At 43.4% G+C, this 16,282-nt stretch overlaps 1 protein-coding gene across 1 annotated transcript in view; it reads left to right on the top strand.

Annotated features, from left to right (window-relative positions):
- LOC102831982 (zinc finger protein 135-like) overlaps positions 1-9,580 on the top strand; it is a 31,425-nt gene extending 21,845 nt beyond the window's left edge. Inside the window, exons 5-7 of the mRNA XM_006877737.1 lie at positions 6,283-6,405; positions 8,396-8,833; positions 9,002-9,580. Coding sequence (XP_006877799.1) covers positions 6,283-6,405; positions 8,396-8,833; positions 9,002-9,580 — 1,140 coding nt within the window. The remainder of the gene's footprint in view (positions 1-6,282; positions 6,406-8,395; positions 8,834-9,001) is intronic.
- Positions 9,581-16,282: the final 6,702 nt, after the last annotated feature.

Here is a 16,282-nt window from a genome sequence, read left to right as displayed (position 1 = left end):
ATACTTTTTAAAAGAATTTGAAATTCTGTTCCACGTTTTCCTCCCTTGTTGTCAGGGTCCATCTGTTGTGGTCCTAAGAGAATGGTTGGTCATGTAGCCAACGCCATGTCATCGTGTTGCAGACCATGTAAGACTAGTCAGAGGTTCGAGGCCCTCTAGGGCTGAGTGTAACAAATGAGGCCACTAGCAGTTAATGGAAAATTGCTTTCATCTTAATATTCAGGTATATATATTAAATTACTACACTGGAGCCTTTGAAAATCCACAGATAAATGTGATATTTTCCTAAAGCCAAGACTAAAGGTTGCAAGGTTAAACCTTTCTCCAAAGGATTAACTAAAAATATCTTAGCTACTTCTCGGTTCTTTGTTCTATAGACAAAGAACCCATCCTCCCTAATCCCTTTTCCAGGTGCAGCCCATTCACCTGGGCGTCTCCTACAGAACTCTCAACTTCCCCCAACTGACCTCAGGGGCTATAGATATGTTAATTGGGCCTGAGAATCCAAGTTGCTGGCCTGGGATTCGAACCAGTGAAGTACAATGTAAAGTTGCCTGAATGTCTGGAAAATTACTGATGTTAGCTGTATCCTGTTTTAGTCCCTCCCAGCTTGGTGTGAAACTCCTCCCCTAAATAAAGCAGAGGCCCGGGCCTCCCCAGGTGTGCATTACTGGTTGGAAGGCATGGAGTAATGATTGCGGTGCGTTACGGGTTGGAAGGCATCCATTAAAGATTGCAGGGCAGTGAGTCGCTGCCTGCAGAGGCCATGATGCCTGTAGTCCCAAGCCTGCCCACCAGTGATGTATCCACCCTGCTGGGGTGCCTCATTGTCTCCCTTCTTCTGTTTGTCTGTGTATTCTTTCGCTATCCCTATCGCCGCTGGATCTCCCCTCCTCGTGAACCAAACACGCGTGACAACTATGTCGGGGTCAGACCTCGGCATCATCGAGATCTGGTCTCAGGGCAGTTGAGACTGGTTCATGTAGACTGTTAGCCTTGTAGACTGGTTTCCTTCTTGCTTGCTTGCTCCAAACCAGTGGAGAGTATCTTCGATGGGTACTAACAAGCATTTATGAGCCCAGACACTGCTCACCAAACCCGGATGCAGAATCACATCAACTTTGGAACTGTGTTATGCCAGTTGACCAAGATGCCCCATAAAACTATTGTCCAAATCCTTCAAACTCAGGAAGCCAATCCTGTGAGGTGTCGGGTTACACCTGAGTATCCATACCTGTGACACCCAGTCTGAAATCCATAAAACTCCATATTGTTTAGTTTTATCTCTTTGGAGCTTTCTGTAAATTTCACTACAAACCGTGTCTGGGTTCTTTGGTGATTTTCTTCAGGTTACTTTTGAGTTTTATACATTATAGTGATTGATCATAGCCTTGGCCTTCCCATGTGGCTGTGTAAGCGTGCTCCTAATGCACGAATGGTCCAGAATGTACCCGCCTATCTTAGAGCCTACAGACTGGGGGGTGTTCAGGTGTAACTTTGGCTCTTGGGACTATTACTGCTCTTATTCTCAGTCCCTTCTAAAGTCCAAGTGCTCTGTGGTCAGCGGGAACCGTTCAGTTGCACATCATTACCAAGTTCAAACTTACTAAAAGAGCCAATACATTGTACAGATTTTCCCTCCTACAAATATGCATGGATATTTTATTCCATCTGCTTATCTAATGAAGTCATTTTTGTTCTTATAATCAGTGTATGGAGTCCTGGTGTGGCACTGTAGGATAAGCAAGCACTGGACCACAAGGTTCATTGAACTGCAAGGTTGGTGGTTCAAACCCACCAGTCGCTCCTCTGAAGCCCTATACAGGGTTGCTATAAGTTGGAATCAACTAGGGAACAATCTATTTATATAATCAGTATATAAAATGATATTTTCCTTTGATTTTATCTTTCAGGTCCCTTAAAGTACACTACTGAACAGGCTTTGCATATTTTCCCACTGTTAATTTATATTTCTATTATGTTTTGGAGTCCTGGTGTGGCACTGTAGGATAAACACTGGGCTGTAAGGTCAACTTGAACCTCAGGGTTGGCAGTTCAAATCCACCAGGTGCTCCTCGGAAACCCTATACAGGGTCACTGTGAGTTGGAACCAACTCCATGGCCCTAATCAACAGCAGCATGACTTTTATAAACTTTGGAAACATTCCCCCTCATGTGTAGCATCTTCTCATTCCGTTTTGTTGCCCTTTGATAAACTGACTTTTAATATTTGAATTTATCAGTCTTCTCCCTTAAGTTTTAATTTTCTTATTTAAGATTTTTTTTTCTCTAGTCTGATGTCATTTGCTGATAACTTCTGGAAGTATTTTAATTTTCATTCTCATAATTAAAGCTGATCTACTTGGAATTGATTTTTGCATTCGAACAGGCGCTTCCAATTCAATAAACAATCCTTTTACCTTCTTCTTGATTCCGTATAGAAGCCCCATGTATTTCAGAGTAAAGCTCCACTCCATAGGGTTTTTAATGGCTGAGTGTTTGGAAGTAGATCACGAGATCTTTCTTCCAAGGTACCTGTATCTTGCTTTCCACCTCCAAGCTTTCCTGTCCTAGCTGAGCATTTTATTGTTTACAGGAATTAGGGACTTCAGTTAGGGACCCACAGAGTCAGTGTGAACTTGCTGTGTCGGGAACCAACTTTCCAGAGAGCCTGCCGGGCTGCTTCTGGAGCTGCTGCTTTCTCTTGGTCTTTTATGTATTCCTGTGGACTGCAAACCACAAGGTCAGCAGTTCAAACCTACAGCAACTCCTCGAAAACCCTATACAAGGTCGCTGTGAATCAGAACTGACTTGGCTGATTATACAAATCTTTCATGGGGCCCTGGGGTGATGCTGTGAGATAAAGCACTGGATGACAAGGTCGGTTTGAGCCACAAGGTTGGTGGTTCAAACCCACCAGCCGCTCCTTGGAAACCCTATTACAGGGTCGCTGTGAGTCAGAATGGACTCAACGGCACTAAACAACAGCAACATAGCACTCTAGGGTAAAGTGAACTGCCAGGTCAGCAGTTCAAACCCACCAGCCGCTCCTTGGAGCCCTCATACAGAGTTGCTGAGTTGGAACCGATTCCACGGTACTTAACAACAACATAATGACACTTTATTGTCTAATATATCAAAGCTCCACTTGTAAAATAAGAATCTCTTACCATAGTCTTACATGTGATACATGTGACCAGGGAGTTCTGGGGTTGCACTGTACGATAAGCACAGGATTGCTGATCGCAAGGCTGGCATTCAAACTGTCCAGCTGCTGCTTGGAAACCTTATTCAGGTCACTATGAGTTGGACCCAACTTAATGGCACTTTACAAGAACAACAAATGTAAACAAGGAGTCCTGGTGTGTGACATGTAGAATAATAGTAGGGTAACGTTTCAAACCCACCAACCACTCTTCAGAAACCCCATTCGCGGTCACTGTGATTCAGAATAAACTTGACGGCACTTAACAACATGTTAACGAAGGAGCCCTGGTGACACGATGGGTTAAGTGTTGAACTGCTAACTGCGAGGTCAGCAGTTCAAACCCTCCAACCACTCTGTGGGAGAAAGTTGAGGCTATCTGCTTCTGTAAAGATTTACAGGCTCAGAAACCCTATGGAGCACTTGTCCCGTGCCCTCTAGGGTCACTGTGTCCACCCTGTGTCCTGTACGGTTGCTTTGAATTGGAACCAGTTCAGGCACAGTGAGCTATATGTGGACAAGTCCATGCTTTATTCCTTAGACTATCTGGGCTATTTGTGGACAATTGCAATTATATATACATTTTTGAAGAATCTTTTAAAAAAATAAAATTAGAATTTTATGGAATTTTATTAGAAATAATGATCTAAGAGCATGTACTATCATTTCATCTATTTGGATATCATCTAAAAGTTTTATAATTTCCTCGCTGTAATTGGTTCTGACATATAGAAACCCTGTATAGGGTTTCCAAGGACAGCTGGTGGGTTTGAACCGCCAACCTTGTGGTTAGCAGTTCTGTGCTTAGTTACACTCCTTTTTGGTACCTTTTAATACTACTGAAAATATATGTCATAGCTTTCAGATTAATTTCTCAACTGCTTGGTACTAGCGTACATAAAAGAAATATTTCAAATAAGCCTTGATGTACAATCTTAATACTCTCAGCTCCAAAACAATCTCTAGCATTTTTCTAGATTCTATAGTTAAAATTATTTGAGCTAAAACTATAGGGAGATGTTTTGTAATCTTTAGTAGCAATCTAACCTCTTTACCTTTTTTCTTGGCTATGTAACAGCTACACCCTCTTGGATAACATTCTAGGAATCGAATCATGGGCATCCTTGTGGGTCGGTCTGCCTGCTTTTACTAGAGAACTGTGGACAGCGTGGCACATATAGCCAGTGGTATCCATTTTGTACGTGCTCGTCCTCAGCACTCTATCTGACTACAGCCACGGCCTTCTCATCTCCAGCTTGCACATTTGTCCCTCACACACTGTGAGCTGTCATGATAGGACTCCTGATGTGGCGCTGTGTGTTAATGCACTGGACTGCAAGGGCCGCTTGAACCTCAAGGTCAGAGGTTCAAGTTCACCAACCAGTCTTAGAAATCCTGTACAGGGTCGCTGAGTCAGAATCAACTTCAATGGCACAACAATAAGAGCGGCCGTAGAATTTTCTGCCTCTGACCACAGGCATAAGCTTGCATGTCACAAAGTTTAGAAGCTGGAGACTTCCCAGAAGTCAGCACGGTCCCCAGACCAAGGGCTTCCACCCGCTCCCATCCCTGACCAGGTCCCACTCATCTGCCCGATGCTAATGGCTTTTCATTTTGGGCCTAACCAGTGCCTCTTCCCTTTCCCAGCTTTGACCCCAGAGCCTCTGTGTCCGGAGCTGTAGTCCTCGTCCAGTGCTTGTGAAATCATTACTAAACGCTCACACATTTTAAAATTAATATGTCGGCTTTTAGTTTCTTACTAAGCCAGGTTTCACTGCTAGGGTTTCCTAAAATGATTGTTTTGCTTTTCCGGTGCTGAAGATAAATATGCGTGTATGACGTCTTACCTACTTCCTGTGTTGCTTTGGCCATGGAATTCTCACAGCACAGATAGTACGTTGTTACTGTTAATTGCCATGGAATCAGCTTCAAGTCAGAGTAGAACTGCGCCATAGGGTTTTTCAGGCTGTGACCTCTCAGAACAGATTGCCAGGACTTTGTTCTGAGGGACCTCTGGGTGCATTGGAACCATCAGCACTTCATTGCACTTACTGGAAAATTTGGACTCTAACCTCTCCACAGTCAGCAAATACAAGGGCTGTTGGGATTCGTCAGCAATTGGGCTCTTTGTCGTCATATAATATTAGCATTTGTTTGTTTCCAGATCTGGGCATTACTGAGACGCGCAGTTGCTGTATAGTAGCTCTGGTATCAAAGTTTGCAAATTGTGATGCTATCTGAATTTTCCTTCCTGTCTTTCACCTGAGCTCTGCTTACCTTTTCAGACTCATGCCTGTCTCCAGAAAGGGACACTGTGCATGACAGAGCAGCTATAGGGTTGTTGAAAAGTAGGTGACAGACATGTAAAAACTGTAATTCCCAAAAATAATACTCTCTTTCCCAGGTCGCCCTGTCAGCTCCTGGTCACTGTTGCCAGTTAAGTGTGTGCAGGTCAGTGGGCTTCCCACGGCTGGTGGAGGCAAAAGGGGTAAATAGCTCATCCTGTGTTAACCCTGTGCTTCCTGTTTTAGTCTTTATTCTGATTGGGCTCGTGTAAGGAGCTAAGCTTTTTTTTTCACAAGGAAGAGATGATCTGAATGTGAAAATAAGACTTTCTCTAATATATGCTATGTGTTCTGACTGTTCTAATCCATAAGGATACAGAGAAATAAGATTGGAATTAATCACAGATATAAGTTGGTTGAATACTATTAAGTCTGAGGCAGGATGCTGTCAGTGAGGAAGCGAATGTAGGCAGTGAAGGGATCAAGCTGGTGACTAACCCTAGAGTGGCTGTTGGCTGTTCAGTACTGTTGAGTCGATTCCAACTTATATAGCCACCCTGCGTAGGCTTTCTGGGGAGAGACTGGTGGCATTGAACTGCCAACTTGGCAGTTAGCAGTCCAGTGCTTGTCCTACAGTGTTACACCAGTACTCTGTAGAACAGGCCTTAGTGAAACACAGACCTCTGTGACAAATACCCACGAGTCCCCAGCACCGTCGGCCTCACCCTTCTGTCACACACACTGGAGGAGTCCACGGTCCCTTGCTGATCCAGAATGTGTGGGGTGTTGTAGGACGCTGTGGCTGTTGAGGATGTGGCTGTGGACTTTACCCAGGACGAGTGGGCGTTACTGGATCTTCCTCAGAGGAAACTCTACAGAGATGTGATGATGGAAACCTTCAGAAACCTGGCCTCAGTAGGTATGGATGCTTCATGTAAAACAGTGTATTCTATAGTGACCAAATATATCATCCTCATGGATGTTACTGTGGTATGTGGGAATACATTCTTTCCTGGGAAAACAGTGGTCATTTGCTCTCCTGAGTACTCATGTCCTGCCTTCCCCATGACTGCAGAGCACTGTGTGTTAGACGGATTGCTCATTTCAATTGTGATTAAAACTGTGGTTCTTTGAATGTTGTCAGTGAGCATTGACTTTAGCAATTTCATTGGTCACAGAAAGAATATTTATGATCTGAGCCTTGTAAAGTGTATTTATTACAAGTTTGATCATTTTATTACAAATAAATTGACACCCGCCCATGCTCCAGAGCCCCCCTCAAGACCAAAGTCTTGGCTCAGCGTCAGGGACGCGTTCGCTGCCTTTTCTTCTCTTCCCTCATGAACGCCTTTCTCCGTGAGCATCATGCCAGCTACACCCTTTGTTTGCCCAGAGTATCAAGAGGAGGACCAAGGAGTGTGCAGATAGCATTCCTCCAAGACCACTGTGTCGGGGCACCAGAAAGCAAGGACTCTCGGAAGACCGTGGCCTGTGTGGAGGGAGTTAGAAAAAGTCTCTTCTGGGTTGAGGTGTATGTACTTCCCAGATAGCTGAGCGTGCTTTGTTTTTTCCTGACTTTCACTGACCCTAACACGTCTGTATTCACGGAGAAAGATCACCCCCATTTTCTCTTTGAATAGTCCACGTGCCTGTGTCCAGGGCCTCTTTACTTTGGTCTTCTTATTCACCCTGTTTATCACTGTCGTCATCTTCTTGGAAGTATTTGCTAGTAAGTGGCTTTTTGACCATTGCCAAAGTACTGAAACAACAAAGTGTGACCGAGTCTTTCCTTTCTCACAGCTGCCGTTTCCTCGAGTAATGCTTTACCTTTTTGTTTCTTATTGTGAACCTTACCAAAAATCACTCGGTCAGTTTCTGGAAACCTGAATGATGGACGAAGACGATCCACTGAAAGCCTCATAGTACGATTCATGAAAAACGACACATGGGCCTCCATGGTGGGAGACATCTGTGGATTGCATGCTGTTGGAGGTCTGGACGAGAGCACACAAGTCAGGTGTGTGTTATTCACACAAGAGAGTCTTCGAAAACAACCTGGTATCCACATATTTATATACCAGGAGGCTTCAACAATTAGTGAGAAGACAATAGCATCTGTCCAAGAACTTTTGGAAACCCCATGGTACATGTATGTGTAGGAGCACTGAAGCCGCGTGTATCTAGATCTATTGTTCTTGGATCCATGTTGGTGTATGACAGTGCCCCTAGGGGGTGGGGTTAGGGAGCCCCATGGTACATGTATGTGTAGGAGCACTGAAGCCGAGTGTATCTAGATCTATTGTTCTTGGATCCATGTTGGTGCATGACAGCGCCCCTAGGGGGTGGGGTTAGGGAGCACGAGCCATTACCTGTATATAAAACCAGCTCTAGTGTTGTGTTTTCACACACGTTTCCTTAATGTGAGTCACATAATGAATATTTGAAGCATATGTCACTTATATACAGTTACCAGAAAGCCCCATATTTTAGAAATAGAGGGAAAATAACAGTAGCATTCTGTCAGATGATTTCATCTATGAGCTATAAGAAATACATGTTTACTGTGTCTTGTTAGTGGTGACATAGTAAAATATTGACATGCACCTGTATGCTGCCTATTTTTAGCAGAAGCCCTATGGTAGAAAATCTCTGTGAAAGTACTGAAGACAGTCGATGCGGACAGGCCTTCAGCTGGATGCCTCATCTTTCTGTGCTCAAAACAACTCTTCTGGAAGCATATGTTTCTGAATGCCTTGAGTGTGGACAATCCTCGACGGACCATTCATCACATAAGAGCCATGCCATAGCTCACCTTGGGGACAGTGTCTGTCAGAGTAAGGAATGTGAATGTGCCTGCAGTTGGCCCTCTTACCTCAGCACTTCTGTGAGAACTCTTACTGGAGAGAGACCCTATGAATGCCAGGAATGTGGGAAAGCCTTTCGGCATGCCTCAAACCTCACCATCCATGTAAGAAGTCACAGTGGAGAGAGGCCTTATGAATGTAAGGAATGTGGCAAAGCCTTTCATAAGTCCTCAAACCTCACTATACATAAGAGAATTCACAGTGGAGAGAGGCCTTATGTATGTAAGGAATGTGGAAAAACTTTTAACAGGTCCTCACACCTCACTGCACATACGAGAAGTCACAGTGGAGAGAGGCCTTATGAATGTAAGGAGTGTGGGAAAGCCTTTCATCATTCTTCCAGCTTCACTAGACACATGAGAACTCACAGTGGAGAGAGGCCCTATGTGTGTAAGGAATGTGACAGAGCCTTCCGTTATTCCTCACACCTCACTCGACATCTTAGAACTCACAGTGGAGAGAGACCCTATGAATGTAAGGTGTGTGGGAAAGCCTTTCGTCAGTCCTCATACCTCACTACACACGTAAGAACTCACAGTGGGGAGAAGCCGTATGAATGTAAGGAATGTGGCAAAGCCTTTAGCTGGTCCTCAAACTTCACGAAACACATGAGTACTCACAGTGGAGAGCGGCCTTACGAATGTAAGGAGTGTGGGAAAGCCTTTAGTCACTCCTCAGACCTCACTGTGCATGTAAGAAGTCACAGTGGAGACAGGCCTTATGAATGTAAAGAGTGTGGGAAAGCCTTTAGTTGGCCATCACACCTCACAACACATGTAAGAACTCACAGTGGAGAGAGACCCTATGAATGTAAGGAATGTGGGAAAGCCTTTAGTTGGTCCTCAAATTTCACTAAACATATGCGTACTCACAGTGGAAAGAAGCCTTATGTATGTAAGGAGTGTGAGAAAGCCTTTCATCACTCCTCACACCTCACTCGACATATGAGAACTCACAGTGGAGAGCGGCCTTATGAATGTAAGGAATGTGGGAAAGCCTTCAGTCAGTCCTCATACCTCACTACGCATGTAAGAAGTCACAGTGGAGAGAGGCCTTATGAATGTAAAGAGTGTGGAAAAGCCTTCTGTCATTCCTCAATCCTCACTAGACATATGAGAATTCACAACGGAGAGCGGCCTTATGAATGTAAGGAGTGTGGGAAAGCCTTTCGTTGGGCTTCACACTTCACTAAGCACATGAGAATTCATGGTGGAGCGGGGCCTTAAGTAAGGGTGGTTTCATACGGAGTGCTGTAATTTCTCAAAGTCTCTGATTGGAAAAAAAGTGTCTCCATAAGAAACCAACAGAAACTTAGAGAAGGTGTCATTAGAGCGGCTTTGTGCCTTTAGGAGAAATACCAGTCTCTTGGTAACTGTGTCCCTCCCTTTAGGAGTATTGTTTCTCTAGTTTTATGAAGTGCTGGGCAAATGTTTATTTTTCTCAGTCCACACTAAATTTTACCTTCTTAACAGTTTTGGGGCATTACAGGTGAGACTGCAGTAAGCGGCCTTGAGCATATTTAGTTTCATGTTTTACAATGTTTTTATTGATATTAGTTTACATGCAATAAAATGCCCTGCTCTTGTATCTGGGTCGAAGATTGTTTGCTTTTGTTTTCATGCTTACTACGTTTTCTTCTCGTCTTCCCACTGTAAAGTGCTAACAGTAACACACCATCAGCACCACTGACATAACTATGTTGTTGTCAAGTGGCACTGAGTAGGTTCTGACTCCTAGCAACCCTGCATAGGGTTTCTGAAGAGTGGCTGATGGGTTTGAACTGCCAGGCTTTCAGAGCAAACCGACATTGTGGTCCAGTGCTTAGCCTGTAGTACCATACCAGGACTCCCATAAAGGATCTTAATATTGAGTTTTTATTTCTCTTGCTCAGATTGTCACAGGTTGAGTAATAGAAGCTGCCTTAAGTAGGGGCCTGCACTGCTTTGTTCCTTTGTTTTTATTTTCTGGCAGTGTCCCAGGGTCATCCTGGACTTTTCCTGCCTCATCCCTGATATACAATTCATAAAAAGGAAATTATTGTACCTCAATTATGTTTGCTTAGATGGCATGTAGGAGCAACACTGGGTAGGCCCTGTGGCAAGTTGCTAATTGTCACCATTCTGGATCAGAGCGGGTGGTGGCGAGACAAGTCAGTGAAGTTTTTGGATTTACAGTCTTTTGGCTGTGACCTTTTGGAACTAACACAGCCCCTGCCCAGTGCCCCCGCCCCCCAATGGGAACCCACTTGCTCAGTGAGCTCTGCTCTAGGCTGTCCTCCCGTCAGCAGGCAGCCTGCCCTTCATATCCACAGACATGCAGCGTTGCCTTTTCCTCTGGAAACGAGAAACCCTGGGGTCTCGCCCATGCATGGACAGAGGCGGCCAAGGCAGAGGCAGTGCATCTGTGCAGGAGGCTGTGGGAAGGCCATGAGTTCTTGGCCAACTCTCATCTGTTATCAATATCCTGACACTTCATCTAAATAGACCCTTCTTAGGATGTGCTGATTAATTGTAAAAGAACCAAACCTTTATTAGTCTGTGTAGAGTCTTGTTTTTGCCTATAGTTTGAGAATCTTCTGTTTAAACGTGTGGTTCTAATGTTTTAGTACCGGTGTTGCAGTTCCTCATACTTGAAGAGCCTTCTCTTGTGGACAGGTAATTTACTGCTAACTACAAAATGGACAGTTCAAACTTACAAGTTGATCCACTGAAAAAAAGTGAGTTTTTCTGCTCCCATAAAGATTTACAGTGATGCCAGGATCATGCATGGAGGGGATTGTAATCATTGCAGTGAACCGAAATGCGGTAGGATAAGTGCAAAACCAGTGTTCCCCCATGTGAACTATCACTCAATTAACAATAAAAGCTTAAAAAAAAAAAAAGGTAATGGACTTTTTCCATGGGAAAAAAAAGTTCTGAAGAACAATCTGAAACCATTGTGCCAATTATGGGTGTTTTCATCTAATGTTGTTGGCGTTGTTAAGTGCCATTGAGTCAGCTTTGACACTTTGTGACCCTGTGTAAGGTTTCCAAGACTGGAAGTCTTGGTGGGAACAGAAAGCCTCATCTTTCTCCCATGTTGTGTAAGGCAGAGATCGAATAAATAAAAATTAAAAAAGTAAGGAAAAATGACATCCTTGGAAACCTTATATAGGGTCAGTGTGAGTTGGAGGCCACTCAACAGCACCTAACAGCAATCATTTTTATGAGAGGGCTTGTTAACTGGAATGCCAGCGGCCTGAACCCACTAACCCTACCCCTAACCGTTTAAATGAGAGGGCTTGTTAACTGGAATGCCCGTGGCTCGAACCCACTAACCCTACCCCTAACCGTTTTTATGAGAGGGCTTGTTAACTGGAATGCCCATGGCTCGAACCCACTAGCCCACTCAGTGGTAGAAAGATGTGGTAATCAGCTTCATTCAATGTTTACACCTTTGGAAATCCTCGGGTGCGGCTCTGCTTTGACCTCCCACTGGCAGTCAGAATCGACTCAATGGCAGTGGGCTTTCTGTTTGCCTGTTTTCATCTCTAAGTCACCACCTGTTTGTTACTTTGTTCTATTTGGGAGCCTGCATGCTGCTGTAATGCTGGAAGCTTTGCCACCGATATTGCAAATACCAACAGAGTCATTCTGGTGAATAGGTTTCAGTGGAGCTTTACACTAAGACTAGGAAGAATGTCCTGGTGATCTATGTTTGAAAACTAGCCAATGAAAACCCTATGGACTATAACACCACTTTCCAATAGGATTCAACTCAACAGCACTTAGCGATGAAAGTAGTCCCAATAACCCGAGTGTTTATAAATGAGTCTTTTCTCAGCTACCACAGGCTGACTGTAGAACAGACCATCAATTGGTCACCTTCAAACTGAAGCTGAAGATAATTAAAACACATCCAAGAGAACCAAAGTATGATGCTGAACTTATGCCTTCTGAATTTAGAAACAATTTCAAGAACAGATTTGATGCATTAGACACTAATGACCAAAGATCAGAAGAGCAGTAGATTACATCAAGAACATTATACAGAAAGCAAACAAAGGATCAATTAAAAAGATAGGGACGAAAGAAAATACCAAAATGAACTTCAGAAGAAACTCGGAAATTTACTGTCCAGCACAGACATGCTAAAATGAATGGAAGACATGAGGAAGTCAAAGAGATGATCAGAAAATTTCAACAGGCAGCCTGAAATGCGCAACGACCTGGAGTTAGAACACCCAAAGGGAGAACACACAGTCTACTCTGGATCCTTGTGTGTTGCTGTTGTTGTTGTTAGGTGCCATCGAGTTGGTGTGGACTCACAGTGACCCTATGCACAACAGAACCAAACACTTCCCGGTCCTGGGCCAACTTCACAATTGTTTGCCACACTTGAGTCCATCGATGCTGCCACTTTGACAATAATCCATCTCGCTGGGGGGTCTTCCTCTTGTTCTCTGACCTTCCACCTTACCAAACATGGTATCTTTCTCCAGCGACTGGTCCCTCCTGACAATATGTCTGAGGATTGAGAAATGAAGTGTGGTCATCCTGGCCTCCAAGGAGCACTCTGGCTGTACTTCTTCCAACACAGATCTGTTGGTTCTTTTGGCAGCCCATGGCACGTTCAATATTCTCCTCCACCACCATAACTCAAAGGCATCAATTCTATTCACTGTCCAGCTTTTGCATGCATATGAGATTATTGAAAACACCATGGCCTGGGTCAGGAGCACCTTAGTCCTCAAGCTAACATCTCTGCTCTTCAACACTTTAGAAGTTTCTGTGCAGCAGATTTGCCCAATGCAATACGTCGTCTGATCTCTTCACTGCTGCTTCTGTGAGTGTTGATAGTTGACCCAAGAAGAATGAAGTCCTTGACAATTGCAATCTTTTCTCCATTGATAAGAATGTTGTTTATTGGTCCAGTGGTGAGGATTTTTGTTTTCTTTATATTGAGATGTAATCCAAACCAAAGGCTGGGCTCTTTGATCTTCATCAGTATTTTAAGTCCTCTTCACTTTCAGCAAGCAAGGTTGTATCATCTGCATATCACAGGTTGTTAATGAGTTTTCCACCAATCCTGATGCCACATTTTTCTTCATATAACCCAGCTTCTTGGATTATTTGCTCAGCATAAAGTTGTCGCACACCTTTCCTAATTTTAAACCATTCAGTGTTCCCATGTTCTGTTTGAACAACTGCCTCTTGGTCCATGTATAGATTCCTCATGAGCACAATTAAATGCTCAGGAATACTCATACTTTGCAATGTTGTCCATAGATTGTCATGATCCACACAATCGAAAGCCTTTGCATAGTCAATAAAGCACAGGTAAACATCTGATATTCTCTGCTTTCAGCCAAAATCCATTGGGTATCAGCAATGATATCCCTCATTCCACATCCTCTTCTGAATCTGGCTTGAACCTCTGGGAGTTCTCTGTCAATGTATGCTTGCAGCTGTTTCTGTATTACCTTTAGTAAAACTTTACTCGCATGGGATAGCAGAGACATTGTCTGATGATTTCCGTATTCTGTTGGATCACCTCTCTTTGGAATGGGCACAAATATGAATCTCTTCCAATGAGTTGACCAGACAATTGTCTTCCAAATTTCTTGGCATAGATGAGTGAGTGCCTCCTGTGCCGCCTCACTTTCTTGGAACGATTTCAAGTTGTATTCCATCAATTCCTGGTGCCTTGTTCTTTGCCAGTTCCTTGAATGCACCTTGGACTTTGTCCCTCAGTTTCACTGACTCTTGAAACGGTTCAAAGAGGTCATATGCTACCTCTTTGAAACGGTTGAACATGAACCATTTCCTTTTGGTACAGTGACTCTGTGTATTCCTTCCATCTTCTTTTGATACTTTCTATATCATTCAATAATTTGCCCAGATAATCCTTCAATAACAAAATTCGAGGCTTGCATTGTTTCTTCAGTTCCCCCGGCTTGAGAAATGCTGAGCATGTTCTTCCCTTTTGGTTTTCTGACTCCAGACCTTTGCATATTTCCTTGTGATATTTGACTTTCTCTTCTCAAGCTGACCTTTGAAATTTTACGTTCAGCTCTTGTACCTCCCTCCTCATATCATCCATTGGCTTTAGCATCTCTACGCTGGAAAGCAAGTTTCGGTGTCTCTTCTGACATCCGTTTTGATCATTTCCTTCTTTCTTGTCTTCTTAATGACTTTTTGCTTTCTTCCTGTATGATGTTCTTGATGTTATCCCACAACTCTTCTGGTCTTCGGTCTTTAGTGTTTAAATGTATCAAATCTGTTCTTCAGATGATGTCTAAATTCAGGTGGGATATATTCAAGGTCATATTTTGGCTCTCATGGACTTGTTTTCATTTTCTTCAGCTTCAGTTTGAATTTGCCTATGAGTAATTGATGGTCTGTTCCACAGTCTGCCACTGACCTTTTTTTGGCTGTTGATATGGAGTTTTTCTATCGTCTCTTCCCACAGATGTAGTCAATTTGATATCTGTGTATTCCATCTGGTGAGGTCCATGTGTATAATCGTCTCTTATGTTATCTAAAGAAGGTATATGAAATGAACAAATCATTGAGTTTGCAGAATTCTATCATGCGATCTCCAGCATCATTTCTATCACCAAGGCCATATTTTCCAACTAATGACCGTTCCTCTTTGTTCCCAACCTTTGCATTCCAATCACCAATAATGATCACTACATCTTGATTGCAGGTTTGATCAACTTCAGATTGAAGTTGGAAGAATTCTTCTATTTCACCCTCACTGGCTTTAGTGGTTGGTGCATCAATGTGAATAACAGTGATACTCGTCTGTCAGTTTGCCATACTGTGGTGGCTTGTGAGGGGTTGCTGTGATTCTGAAATCTATGCCACCAGGGTCACCCATGGTGGACAGGTTTCAGATGAGCTTCCAGACACAGACTAGGAAGAAAGAGTAATGAATTACTTTAGAATATCTAGTTACTGAAAACTTTATGAATAGCATAGAAACACTGCCAGATACAGTGCTGGAAAATGAGCCTTTCAGGTTGGAAGGCACTGAAAATGTGACTGGGGAAGAGCTGCCTCCTCAAAGTAAATAGAGTTGACCGTGATGACGTGAATGGAGGAAAGCCCATGGGACCTTCATTTGCTGATGGGGCACAACTGAAAATGAAGAGAAACAGCTGTAAACATCCATTAATAATCAGAACATAGAATGTACCAAGTATGAATCTAGGAAAACTGGATATTGTCAAAAATGAAATGCAACGCATAAACATCGATCTCTTAGGCATTAGTGAACTGAAATGGACTGGTAGTGGCCATTTTGAATCTGACAACCACATGGTTTACTATGCCAGGAATGACTAATTGAATAGGAATTGTGTTGCATTCACTGTCAAAAAGAACATATCCAGATCAGTCATGAGGTACAACACTGTCTAAGATAGGACTTTGGATCCTTAGCTTCCAAAAATTGCTGATGGATCAGACACACAAGGCAAACAGAATCAACGGTGACGTCTAGAAAGCAGGCTACAGTAAGAACGTGGTCACCAGTGCCATTTGCTACTAGGTGGAAAATTGACCAGAATCAAGCTTGGGAAAATTGCCAACAGAGTTCTTCCAGAGATGTGAAATGTGGATGTTCTGAGTCATCCAAGTGTATAGAACGGTGCCTGTGTTGGTATGACTCTGAAGTGGAGTCTTCTGGGTTCTAAACTAGGGATTTGGAGCCCATCAGACTCCACAGGGTGTGACCACCACTATAAAATTAATTCCGCTTTTCAGATGATTTGCTCGCATACAGACTGACATGGTCAAAGATACAACCCTAAAGCACACACTCGGATTTTAAACACCCAGTGTCCCCTTGTTCTGCTCCAACAACTGCCTCTTGGACTAGGAAAAGGCTCCTCATGAGCACAATGACATTTTCTGGAATACCGATTCTTCACAATGTCATCC

This window comes from Chrysochloris asiatica, unplaced genomic scaffold, assembly GCF_000296735.1.
Source record: "Chrysochloris asiatica unplaced genomic scaffold, ChrAsi1.0 scaffold00584, whole genome shotgun sequence".
Taxonomy (NCBI): domain Eukaryota; kingdom Metazoa; phylum Chordata; class Mammalia; order Afrosoricida; family Chrysochloridae; genus Chrysochloris; species Chrysochloris asiatica.
The sequence above is the reverse complement of the archived record's forward strand: the minus strand, read 5'-3'. Positions and strand labels throughout refer to the sequence as shown.